Genomic DNA, 13,408 nt, shown 5'->3' with positions numbered 1-13,408 from the left:
CCAGCTTGATGTCCAGGGCTATCTAAGTACTGGCAAAAATCACTCACTTGCCAGGGTTTTAGAATTTAAAGTTGGTGCTGTTTAAATGAACAATAAAATGAACATTTTAAGACATCAAAATTTCAGTTTGGTTCTGGTGAGAATAAGGATAGTAAAGAAATACAGTTAGTTACCCTTATTTGTTGTATTTTTTTGTAGAATGAAGAAATAGCAGAGGTCACTTCAGAGCCTGTCAAAGGAAGCCTAAACCATGCTCGGTCAGCACAGGCTATAAATTCGACAGACATGCCTGCCAGAGAGGATTGTTTAAAAAGAGTGTCCTCAGAATTTTCACTCTCTGTTCAAGAGCAAGGTGTTCTGCTGAAAAGAAAGCTGTCTCTCTTAGACCAGGATGTGATTGTAAATGAAGATGGAAGAAATAAGCTGAAAAGACAGGGAGGTAAAAATTTCACTACACTCCTATAAAACACATTGATTTATTTAGAATGGCCTTCAGACTTCTTCCTAAAGAAGATAACCCCATCTCTTTGTTTTAATAGAAACTCCCAATGAAGTCTGTACGTTTTCATTAACTTACGGTGACATCCCAGAAGAATTAATAGATGTCTCAGATTTTGAGTGTTCTCTCTGCATGAGGTAAGTATGTACAATTTTATAAAAGATGAATATTTTACATTAATGTAAAGTACAGAGTAGATAAAGGTAATCTACTCTGTAATAATAGGCAATGTGAAGTAACAGAACAGTGGGTTAAAAATCAAAAGATACGAATTTTAGTCCCAGGTTTCCCTTTCACATCTTAGGCAAATAATGTAATCTCTGAACCTTATTTAGCTTTTCCTTACTTAGAAAGTGGGGTCAGGGTTTGCATAGCCTATACTGAAGTCTTGTAAGAATCAGATGACTAAAATATAAAAAGTATCTGGGGAATTGTAAAGTACTATAAAAGCTCTACATGTTATTATTGAGACTCCATGGTTTTAGATTTGGGTAAGAATACAATGAGGTATTGTGTGTGTAACATTGGATAAGGATTTCCATTATGCAGAATGCTTGTAATTGTAAGACTGATAGTTTAAAAAGAACATTTTCCAGGTACAGAAACTGTGCTGGAGGCAAGGGAACGGTGTAAAGCACCCGGCACTGTCCACACCAGGCCAGGGGTGATGAGAGGTATTTCTGAGCAAGTCCCTTAATTCTGAGTCTTGGCTTCTTCATCTGTGAGGCGAGGGGATTAGACCCAGATGATTTCTGAAGTACCTATACATCTAACAGTACTTCTAGGAACTTCCAAAGTATCATGTTTCAGGAAATAATGTAAGAAAAATTAGTTTTTCCATATTGTTTGAATATTAAGCCTCCTATTTCTTTAGAATTCAGTGGTGGTAATTTAGTGGATTATTTTTGTAAGGCTTTTATAATCTTGTTAAGAAAACCAATTTTAAAGTGATGATAAAATAAGAATCTGTACAAAAATGAATGAGTAATTATTAATGATATAGTTTACATCATTAATTTTGCACTAAGTCTTTGAAATCTGGTGTGTATTTTAGATGCACTGCACATCTCAGTTTGGACCAGCCCCACTTCAAGGGCGCCATAGCCACATGTGAGTGGTGGTTATGTTAGTACAGCTCCAGGCCCCCAGCGCAGGGTACCTCTGGATGGTGAACTTTTAAACGCTTCAGGAGGATATACTCGTATTTACCACTGCCCCTTCTCTCCCCTCCTGCCCACCAGACCCTCCTTCTTCCTCCTCTACTCTAAAGAGAGATTAGTGTTATGGTTCCATTATTAGTTTGTTCACTTTTTCCAATGGAGTTTATTGTGAAAACTAACATGTATTTTGGTTGATTTCAGGTTGTTTTTTGAGCCAGTAACAACCCCTTGTGGACATTCATTCTGTAAGAATTGTCTTGAGCGTTGTTTAGATCACACACCATACTGTCCCCTTTGTAAGGAAAGCTTAAAAGAGGTAAACATTTTTATGCTTATCTGTTTATTGGTCTTAAGTGTAGCAACATGGTTTGATTTTATTCAGCCATAGCAATGATTAATAGGTTCAGAATAAATTACATTGTATATGCTGAGTGGCCAAAAGGGACTCTGTTTTGTTACCCATATGCTAGTGTTAGAGAAAAGTGAGTTTGGAGAGGGGAGGAGAAAGCAGAGAGGGTCTGAAGGCCAAGACCTCTTACTTAATTTTTTAAACAAAGGAGGTGTGGTCAAGTAGCTGGTCGGGAATCTACTGAATTTTAATGATGACAGTATTGGGGAAGCCCAACTGCCCTGCCTCCCACCACCATTTTTAGGCTAGATTTCAGGTCTAATCCAATCCCCTTAACATCTGGAGCAACTGTGTCCAGTAGAACTTTCTGCATTGATGGAAATGCTCTGTATCTGTGCTGTCCAACATGGTAGCTACCAGCCACATGTGTAGAAGGAATTGTATTTAAAATTTTGTTTAACCTTATAATTAATTTACATTTTAGTAGGCACATGTGAGTAGTGGCTAGCGCATTGGACAGCACAGCCCTAGAAAGAGGTGGCCTGGCGAGAAGAGAGGGAGGCACAGCTTCCCACGTCCCTCCTTGTCTAGGAAGTGAAAAGCACTATTCACCTGCATTAGGAAAATAGCTGCATCTCAGGTGGGTACCTTCCATAACCAGTGGGAGAGCAACACCCTCTCAGTCGTGCTTGAGTGACTTGAAGTCCCCAAAGGTGAGGCCAAAGCCTTCGAATTCTGAGTTCCAGGTGCAGTGGTAGCATTGATCAGGGAGAGTGATTCTGTCCCTGGATTGTTTGAAGAAAAGAAGTGTCTTCCAAATATGAATTAAAAAATTGATAAAACCATTTTGCTATGGAAAATAGTTATTTCCTATACAGAAAACATAGCTCTGTACAGCAAGCCTATATGTAGTAAAACAGAAAACCACATAAACAATGTTCAAGTCAGGAAACATAAGATAAAAAAACTTCCTTCTTAAAGAGTTTGTTAGCTATTTCAACTAGTATACTCAGTGTTTTCAGTTGAAGTACTCTAAACATGCTGTCTTTCCTGGTTTTCCAGAGTTTTTAGATACACTCATATATTTATTATGCTTTTTTTCAGATTAACATTTAGATACATTGCTTTAAATTTAGAGTTCTCTCAGTTTTAAGGAAAATAAAATAAGGATATTATTTAAAAACATAACATACTGTTTAAAAATAACTTTATCCTTTGTCCTGACCTGAAGACACCCTGTATAATATAATTGGTAAAGTCTAAATATATATATTTATTTACAAGGATAAAATTGACATGCTCTCCAGTTTTCTACTTCTCCTACTTGTCATTTCATTTTGCTCATTTTTTCATCTGAATACATTTTAAAGACACGGTTTTTGTAGCAGTATACTAGTCCGGTGTGTAACATTTTCCTGTTGTTGGTATGTAAGTTGTTTGGTTTTGTTGTAGCATACTGTGGTTTGTGTCTTTTGACACTGTGGTTTGTGTCTTTGACTCTTTCCTTAGGGTAAATTCTTGGGAGGAGAATTACTGGATCAAAGGCCGTATATTTATAAGACTCTTATTAAAACCAATTGCCAAATTGCCTAGGTCCCGAGTAATGTACAAAAATAGATTCTTACCAGTACTGTAAGAGAGGCTGTATTTCCCAAATTTAATACATGAGTCTTAAATTTTGAAACATCTTAATTTAATAGAAAACGGTAATGAAACTGCTTTTATAGTATCTGTCATTTGATTAATTTTATAATAAACTATCCCCTGGGAACTTGTTAGAAATACAGATTCTCAGACCCTACCCCAGAGCCACTAAATCAGAAACCCTGGGGTGGGGCTCAGCAGTCTGCATTTTAACAAGCCCTGGTTCATGCTAAACCGTAAAAACCACTACTATAACCCATTTCCCCACCATTAATATTTCCTGCTCTGTACTTCATCGGATAATGACAAAACTTTTTGCTGGATCTACAGAGAAAAAGGTGCTGGCTTCTCTTTATCTTGTGATTGTCTCCCAGGAATAAATTGGTATTGGGCTTTTCTTGTTTTTTTTTTTTTTTTGGTCCAAAATCCTGCACACACACTGACCTGGTCCCTGGCCCTATGCAGTTCTTAGTTTAGTTACAGAGATATAATGTATCCCTGTCCATGTAATATAGTGCAGGGTATGGTAACTGCCTTTTATATGGTAAAGGGTTAAGTAACGGACTCTTGGGAGACAAAAAAATAACTAAGGAACACTTTATGCAAAAGGTAGAATTGGAGCCAGACCCTGAAGGATAGTCAGATGGCTTTTGGCAGTTGGAAGAGAGAATAACACAAAAATACATGAGGGTGGCAGTGTTCAGAGTATTAAGGGAGTGGCACAAATGGACCATTTTATACAGAGGGTGGCTCACGTAGGAAAAGCAGCCTCTTGATAAGGGGATCATTAGTCATAGTGGGATGACAATGGAAGGAAAATCTGAAAGAAAAATTACCTGGAAGCTCTGCCACTGAAATGGGGGACAAAAAAGGAGTAGTTTTGCTTTTCTTAAGTAAGGCAAATAAATGCATCATTTTCTTCATTCCTTATCTTATTTTTGTTTCTCAATTCAAATGGTAGTTTCAGATACTCATGCACTGTGAGATGGAACTTGGCCTTTGGTGTGGGAGATGGCAGGGCAGCGCTGACTGCTGCTAATAAAGATGTACGATCATAGCAAGACAAGGGTCTTATATACAGAACTTGGTTCAGGTTGCAAGTATGTGTCTTCAATGCTCTTGAGTTAAGCCTCAGGCAGGTTTACCTGTTTAGCACCATCCATTGTAATGGTCCCCCTCACTAATTAAATTAATTCAGAACTGACTGTATAAATATGTAATAAAGGCTTTACTATATCAAGTTAAACTGTTTTGCCTGTTTTATACTGTAGGAAGAAAAGCACTGGAATGTAAAATAATATTGTTTTTCAGTATCTAGCAGATAGGAGGTACTGTGTCACACAGCTGTTGGAAGATTTAATAGTGAAGTATCTGCCTGATGAACTGTCTGAGAGAAAAAAAATATATGATGAAGAAACTGCTGAACTCTCACAGTAAGTTTCTTCTCAGAAAAATTAACAATCAAATTACGAACTACTACCCTTTGAAATAGTAAGGAGAAGCCTCACAGCAAGCTGGGTTCTGTCTTTAGTTCAACCCAGTGTAGTCAAAGGCATATTTTAAACAAATAGTGGCCAGCTTCCCCTGTCCTCGACAAAAGTTTTTAAAAGTTCATTTGGTAACTTCTAGATGTTCTGTTGGGAGTGACTGACTCAGCTCTCTGCACTGAAGCAGTGTTTTAGGTGGAGGAGGGGTTTCCTCCAGTGACATCAGGCCCTGGAATCAATCGGGATTGGAGAGGGGTGAGGTGGTTGCTGGGAACTGCATCCCTCAGGCGTCAATCATGGTGGTGCAGGGGGAAGGTGGAGGATAGATGGCCTGGATTGGCAGGAGGGTTAGCCAATCAGAGGTTTGAAGGGGGTGGGACCTTGAGGCCTGAGACTGAAATTGGAAGGGGTGACTTAGGGGCTAAATTCTCAGTTAAGGAAGCTATTGACTGTTAGCAGAAATGACTTAGTATCAGCAAGGTGAAAAACCTGGTGGTAACTTTGGGATTCAGTGGTACCACTAGTAAGAGCACATAAAAGCCAATTGGGGCTGGGTAGGTTGGACATGGTTTTGTTGCTCTGTATAGCTTGCTTTCTTCTACATTTCTTTTTCCTTTCTCTTCCCCTCATGTCTTTTCACCAGTCTCTTCTTGAGTGTCCAAGTTTCTTTCATGGGTTTCTAATTTCTTAACTCTCTTTTTTTCCCACTTACTTTTAACTGGACACTAAAGAGCAAAATTGTAATTTTTATATGCTGTTTCTAAAAAATACAGATTAAACATTTTATATTTCTAACTTTCTAAGAAAAAAATAATTGTGCTTGCAGATTTTCTTTTTCAATATCTGTCTACCAGATGTCTTCATTGGGCTAGTGGCCTTCAACAGAAGAAAGGTTTCTAATCTTTTGTTTGTAGAAGTTGATATTGATTTGTCTCCTCATGGAACTGATATTTTATTGTGTGATTTTATGATAGAAAATATTCTGATGTGAGGATTATAAGCCTTTTTGACCAACACTGCAGAAAGCTGGGATATAAGAATGCTTCAGATGTATTTTTGAAATACTAAAACATGGTGAGAGGACCAGACCCCTCACAGAAGAGTGAAATCCATGGATGACAGAAAGAGTAGTGATGTGAGGGAAGCTGAGTGTGATGGAGAAGCCTCAGGGAATCTTGCTGTGTACTAACAGGGCTATTCTTTTAAGGGGTAGCTCATCCCCTGGTACTTACAAGTTTTGCTAATTAAGAGGTATACTGGCTCCCCCCCCCCCCCCGTTTTTATGTTCATAAGAGTGCTCAATGGTGGTAGAATATACAGTTTTAAAAGTAGAGGAACTAGGACTGGTATGTTAAACGTGTGTATTAAATATTGCCTTTACTTAAGTAATTAGTGGTCTTTTTGAAGAAAGACTAGAAAATATAAAAACATTAGTATGTTAAACGTGTGTATTAAATATTGCCTTTACTTAAGTAATTAGTGGTCTTTTTGAAGAAAGACTAGAAAACATTAGTGGGGGGGGGCCATAATCTGTAACCCGAACGTAATCATCATTGGCATTTCGGCATATATCCTTCCCGATCTTAATGTATATAAATACATTTTAAACAAAGATGGGATCATTTTAATCCTATCATTTCTGTAACTTCCTTTTCTCGTTAATCTGAACATTTAACCATAGTATCATTTTATGGTTACGTCATAATTTATTTTACTGGCCTTCTCTTTTTGCTTCTAGGTTTTGGCTACTATACACAGTGCTATGTTGAACATTCTTATAGTACTTGCAGGAAAAAAGTGAGCCTTTTGGTTCAAAGGATACGAATCTTTCTGAAAGCATTTGATGCATATGGCCAGATTCTTCTTCAGCATGGCTGTGCTGTTCACGCTGCCAGTTTTCCCACACCCTTGCCAAAGCTGTGCCCTGCCTTTATCCTTCACATTTCTTGCCAGTCTGGCAATAACAGTGTTGTCATTTTAATTATCTGGAAGAAATGTTATCTCATTGAATTACCTGGTTTTGTTAGTATGAAAATATTTTAATGCCTAAAAATTTTGAACGATTTGCTTTTTTTGTGGGACCTCATGTTTTCTTATTATCTAAGAGTGAGAGTATACTCTGTCATGTTAGAAATATTTTAAACAGATTTTAATATAAAATAGTAATTATAATCAATTGCTTTGTGATTCATAAAGATACTTAGCTCTGTATGATAACTTCGTATATCAAATTCAAATTTACTTGTAAGAGGATCACCAACATATTTTTAGGATTAATATTGTATCAATATGAGCTTAAATGAAAAGGATGCTGATTCCTTTTCTTACCAAGAATAAAAATCACCTGATTTTAGAGTGAATTTGCCTATTATTTATTACTGTTGCAGGCTTCACTCATTTTTGTTGTATGTCCTGATATATAATAATGAAACTTTTTTCTTCTTCAGCTTGACCAAGAATGTTCCGATATTTGTTTGCACTATGGCCTACCCCACTGTGCCTTGCCCTCTTCATGTATTTGAGCCAAGATACAGACTGATGATTCGAAGAAGTATACAGACTGGAACTAAACAGTTTGGGATGTGTGTCAGCGATACACAAAATGGGTATGCTTTTTATGTAAATATTTTTATTGATTCTGGAATTTTCTTTGAATATTGCTGAGAACTTGCATGTTTGTTGCTTGACCTTTGATGTTAATTGGAGTTTTCCCTTTAGTTTTGCAGATTATGGTTGTATGTTACAAATCAGAAATGTCCATTTCTTGCCTGATGGGAGGTCTGTGGTTGACACAGTTGGAGGAAAGCGGTTTAGGGTTTTAAAAAGAGGGATGAAAGATGGATACTGCACTGCAGACATTGAATATCTGGAAGATGTGAAGGTATGAAAAACTATTCTTTTTCAGCATGCTCTGGTATACTGTGTCCTAGGCATTGTACACGCGTAAAGGCTGATAGGAACATTAACCAGTTCTTCCTGTCAGAGACCCTCAACAATGCTTATACAGATTAGCTCCAAGTTACCTTTTCATCTTGCTCTTAACCATCCTGAGTTCCAAGAGAACTTGGGAGACGAGCACCTAGATATACTGTTCATTTCTACTGGCTTGACAGCCAGCACAGTGCCTAGAATGTATGTATTTGCATGGTAATTGCTTAACAATAGCAGTGGATTCAATTGAACTTCCAATCCATGTAAGTTATGAAACCTGCTAATTCCTACCCTTTTAAACTGAATTTATTAGTAGTCAAAGCTGATGTAATCATCAGTAGATTGAACTTTGACGTAAAGGTAAACACATAAAATCCCTGAAGAATTGTTCTATATTAAGATATGCCTAAGATACCCTAAAACTGAACACAGCACCCAACTGTGTCTAACTTTAGGGCAACACAGATAAAGCACCGTCCGTATAATTGGTGGTGGTATCTTACCTGTGGAGGGTTACTGTGAAAATTTTCTTGGATAGGGTTAATGCTGCCCTTTTGGTATTTCCAGTACCTACTCTACCATCTGCAGTTCGTTTAGGTACCAGAAAAATGATTTGTGGTACTGTAAATATCAAATGAAAGGCAACTTTCTTTGGAAGGGCATTAGAAAAACATAGATCTTACACTCTCACTTGTTCATTGATCTGTTTAAGCCCTTCATCTCAGTCAGCACTTATTCAGTGTTGGCATTAGGCATTTCTACAAACAGTGGCTCATTAAATTTTCAAAACGCTATGAGATAGCTAGCAGATGAAAGAATTCAGGAGTATGAATTTGCCAAAGATCCTGTAGGTAGTGTAAAAAAATAATTTTAACACCAGCTCTCTGGCTCCAAGTGCTATGTTTTATCATTATATCATATTGCTTCTCTGCTGATAAACTTGATTCATCTGATATTACCTGTCCTATCTTATTATAAAGATGTTATGGGGAAACTCTGCTTTGTGCAGTGAGCCAAGAGTATGAGTTGGAATTTTGAGTTGACTGATAGTCTGTGCCTTAGGAATATTTGGCTAATGGAATCATTTGCTAAAAGGTGATGTTCTTTGTAAAACTAATAACCTTATTTTAGTTTTATGTAAATTTACACCTTCATATATTGGATTTGCTGATAAAATTCCTTGAGTATGTGGCTAAACTTATGACTATATATAAATATATGACAGTAAATTAGCATATTGAGAGTATTATGGATTTGATGTTTAGAAAATTGAATTCTCTATGTCATTGTGGTCTTGTCTAATAATTTTTCTTCATCTATGTAATGATTTCTTGTTCATTCTGGAAAAGCTTCTCAAATTTTGTTTTTTATATCAAAGTTGTTTTTTCCCTTGGTGTAGTAATTCTAATTTCTGTGACCTCTGATGACATTTTAAATTCTGTTATTGCAATGAAATTCCTTAACTTTAAAAGCTTGCCTTTAAAACTTCTGCCTACTTCTTAGCTCCTTTTTCTAACTCAGACTTTTATTTTTATCATTCCCTGTTTACTAGAGTTCACGGTTTGGTCCCTTGAATTTTGTAAAGGTAGAAAGCAGATACTTATTTTTGGTAATAGTTCTTAACAAGTCACAAGTTTATTTGCTGGGGGTTTTTGTTTTTGGATCAAATTTTTTTTATTGAAGTATAGTTGATTTACAGTGTTGTTAATTTCCGTTGTACAGCAAAGTGATTCAGTTATACATATGTAGACATTGTTTTTTTAATATTCTTTTCCATTATGGTTTATCATAGGATATTGAGTACAGTTCTCTGTGCTATACAGTAGGGCCTTGTTGTTTATCCATGCTATATATAAAAGCTTACATCTGCTAACCCCAACTTCCCACTCCATCCCTCTCCCAGCCCCTTCCCCCTTGGCAACCCAACCACCAGTCTGTTATGTCTGTGATTGTGTTTCTGTTTTGTAGATAGGTTCATTTGTGTCATGTTTTAGATTCCACATTAGTATGATAATCTCTAGTTGCATCTAAGTTGCGGTTATTTCATTCTTTTTTATGGCAGAGTATTATTCCATTGTGTATATGTACCACATCTTCTTTATCCATATTCCTCTGTCCACGGACATTTGTTTCCATGTCTTGGCTACTGTGAATAGTGTTGCTAAGAACATAGGGGTTGCATGTATCTTTTCAAATTATGGTGTTCTCTGGATATATACCCAGGAGTGGGATTGCTGGATCATATGGTAGTTCTATTTTTAGTTTTCTGAGGAACCTCCATACTGTTTTCCATATGGCTGCACCAACTTACACTCCCTCCAGCAGTACTGGAGGGTTCCCTTTCTCCACATCCTGCCCAGCATTTGTTAGTTGTAGACTTTTTAATGGTCTACACGGGCCGTTCTGACCTGTGTGAGGTGGTACCTCATTGTAGTTTTGATTTGCATTTCTCTGATAGTTAGTGATGCTGAGCAACTTTTCACGTGTCTCTTGGCCGTCTGTATTTCTTCTTTGGAGAAATGTCTAATTAGGTCTTCTCCCATTTTTCAGTGGGGTTACTTGTTTTCTTGTTGTTGAGTTGTATGAGCTGCTTATATATTTTGGAAATTAAGCCTGTGTTGGTCACATTGTTTGCAAATATTTTCTCCCATTCTGTAGGTTGTCTTTTTGTTTTGTTTATGTTGTTTATCGTTTCCTTTGCTGTGCAAAACCTTACAAGTTTAATTAGGTCCCATCTGTTTATTTTTGCTTTTATTTCTATTGCCTTGGTAAGAAAACATTGGTACAACTTGTGTCAGAGAATGTTTTGCCTATGTTCTCTTCTAGGAGTTTTACGGTGTCATGTCTTACGTTTAAGTCTTTAAGCCATTTTGAGTTTATTTCTGTGCATGGTGTGAGGGTGTGTTCTAACTTCACTGATTTACATGCAGCTGTCCAACTTTCCCAACACCCCTTGCTGAAGAGACCGTTTTTCCCATTGTATGTTCTTGCTTCCTTTATTGAAGATTAATTGACTGTAGGTGTGTGGGTTTATTTCTGGGCTCTACTCTGTTCCAGTGCCAGTACCACACTGTCTTTATATTATCCCACAGCTCTCTTATATTGCTTTCTTTTTTTTTTCATTTGGCTTCCTGTCTGCTTTTCTGATTGGATAATTTCCATTATTCTGTCTTGCAAATCACTTACTCTTTCTTCATTATTCATTCTGCTCTTCATTGCCTTTTAGCTCAGCTTTTGTCTCTGCAAATGAGTTTTCTAATTTTTCTTTGTTTCTCTCTTACAGTTTCTAGCTCCTTTTTACAGTAATCTGTCAATAGCCTTTCTTAATTCCTTCCATATTTTCATTACCTCCTTTCTGAACTTGGTGTCTGTTAGAATGAAGAGGTCAACTTCATTGTACTTTCAGGGGAATTGTCTTGGTCTTTTAACTGGGAGTGTGGTTCCTCTGCTTCTTAATTTACTTATATTTCTCTTACTTTGTGAGTTTAGGAGAAACAATTATCTACTGTGGTCTGGGAGGGCTATTTATATGTGGGGTGTCCCTGTGTAGCGTGTGTGGGTTTAGTATATTTGGTGCGAGGGTTGTCATATGCCTGTCACCTCTTTCCTCAGTGTGTGCCAGCTGCTATCCCCTTGATAGGGGTTGTGCAGATGCAGTCACTGGTGCCTGGCCCTGGGAGGGGAGGCAGGAGGTGGCTTGCACCCACTCCTGGCGTCTGGGAGGGAGGCAGTGGCAACTTGTGACAGTCTCAAGCACATGCGGGTAGTATCCTGCCCTCTGCGAGCGCACACACAGGAAAAAGGCTACAATGGCAGGTCCCACCCCTCCCCTTGAGCACCCCCCAAACAAAGCACCCCCTCTAAGGCGGCCCAGGTTTCCTCCTCATACACTCTCAGTTGCGGTTGCACCAGATTCTAGCTACCACCCCCAGGCTGTTTCCACACAGCCAACCCCAGTCCTCTTGCTGGGTCTGATCTCTGAAGCCCGAGTACCAGCACCCAGCCCTGGCTGATACACATCTCAGGCTGGGGAGCCCACAGTGGCAGCACTGACCATCTGTCCCCTCTCCACTCTGGCTGCCACAAACCAGCTGCTGTGTTCTCCAAGGTTCTGAAGCTCCCTACTGTCCTGGTCAATCTCCCTGCCGGTGAAGGGGCTTCCCAGGGTCTAGGAACCTTTCTTCTTTCCCAGCTCCCTCCCAGGGACACGGGTCCTGTCCTGATTCCTTTCTCATTTTCTTCTTTTTCTGTCTTCTTTTTTTCCTACCTGTTTACATGGTGATCTTCTTGCCCTTTCAGCAGTCTGAGGTCTTCTGCCAGTGTTCAGTAGATATTCTGGGAGAATCATTCCACGTGTACTCATTCCATATGTAGATTTTTGATGTATTTGAGGGAGAAGGTGAGCTTCACATCCTACTACTTCACCATCTTGATCCCAGCCCCACAAGTTTATTTATTGCTCATATCAAGACCAATGTGTGTTAGCAGAGGACTGAATCTTGTATAGCCAATTCCAAGACCAGAATGCTTGAATCATATGGCTCTTCTTTCTTTTAAAATTTTTCGTGTGGTAAAATATACATGACATAAAATTTACCATTTTAACCATTTTTACATATGCAGTTCAGTGGCATTAAGCACGTTCACATTGTTGTGAACAACTTTGGTTTTCTTTTTCATTTCAAATCCTTCAAAAATAAGAAGTGTTCTTTTGTCTCTTGTGTGCTATAGTCTTTATTTATTTTATTTTTGGCTGCGTTAGGTCTTTGTTGCTGCGCACGGGCTTTGTCTAGTTGCGGCGAGCAGGGGCGTGGTGCACAGGCGTCTCACTGCGGTGGCTCCTCTTGCTGCAGAGCACAGGCACACAGGCTTCATTAGTTGTAGCATGCGGACTCAGTAGTTGTGGTGCACGGGCCTAGTTGCTCTGCAGCATGTGGGATCCTCCCGGAGCAGGGCTCAAACCCATGTCCCCCACACTGGCAGGCAGACTCTCAACCACTGCACCACCGGGGAAGCCTCTGTGCTATATATAAGTCTTACCTTTTATGCATCAGGATATTTTCAGAGTCCCATTGTTGTTTTTTATTGAGTCACTCTTGAAGTAGGAAAGGCTGACTCAGGCCTGGTATTGGTTCAGTGCGTTAATGTATGTGAAATATAGTGCTCTCTGGCATGGAGGGAGTGGGATATGAGCGTTAATCAATATGAGATGGATGAGTTAATGTTCCATCTTCCCACCTGTGTTTTATGAGACTACTCTTCTGGATCTTAGGCTGGAAGGCTGATGCATTTAATTTTATATTTGCAGTTTGATGAGCCAGTAGTCCAAAGGGCATAC

The 13,408-nt window shown here is 38.5% G+C and overlaps 2 protein-coding genes across 3 annotated transcripts in view; one reads left to right on the top strand and one right to left on the bottom strand.

The window, feature by feature from the left end:
* LOC307179735 (very low-density lipoprotein receptor-like) overlaps positions 1 to 13,408 on the bottom strand; it is a 125,563-nt gene that overhangs the window by 3,575 nt on the left and 108,580 nt on the right. Inside the window, exon 3 of one of the 2 annotated variants that reach the window (XM_079909282.1) lies at positions 2,621 to 2,793. The exons of the other annotated variant lie outside the window; for it this stretch is intronic. Within the exon in view, the coding sequence (XP_079765408.1) occupies positions 2,645 to 2,793 (149 nt within the window). The 3' untranslated portion in view covers positions 2,621 to 2,644. The remainder of the gene's footprint in view (positions 1 to 2,620; positions 2,794 to 13,408) is intronic. 2 annotated transcript variants of the gene reach the window in all.
* LONRF1 (LON peptidase N-terminal domain and ring finger 1) overlaps positions 1 to 13,408 on the top strand; it is a 44,876-nt gene that overhangs the window by 19,221 nt on the left and 12,247 nt on the right. Inside the window, exons 5-10 of the mRNA XM_079909281.1 lie at positions 199 to 439; positions 540 to 636; positions 1,861 to 1,975; positions 4,964 to 5,085; positions 7,587 to 7,745; positions 7,858 to 8,020. Of these exons, the coding sequence (XP_079765407.1) occupies positions 199 to 439; positions 540 to 636; positions 1,861 to 1,975; positions 4,964 to 5,085; positions 7,587 to 7,745; positions 7,858 to 8,020 (897 nt within the window). The remainder of the gene's footprint in view (positions 1 to 198; positions 440 to 539; positions 637 to 1,860; positions 1,976 to 4,963; positions 5,086 to 7,586; positions 7,746 to 7,857; positions 8,021 to 13,408) is intronic.

Source organism: Stenella coeruleoalba (assembly GCF_951394435.1).
Source record: "Stenella coeruleoalba genome assembly, chromosome: 21".
Taxonomy (NCBI): Eukaryota; Metazoa; Chordata; class Mammalia; order Artiodactyla; family Delphinidae; genus Stenella; species Stenella coeruleoalba.
The sequence above is the reverse complement of the archived record's forward strand: the minus strand, read 5'-3'. Positions and strand labels throughout refer to the sequence as shown.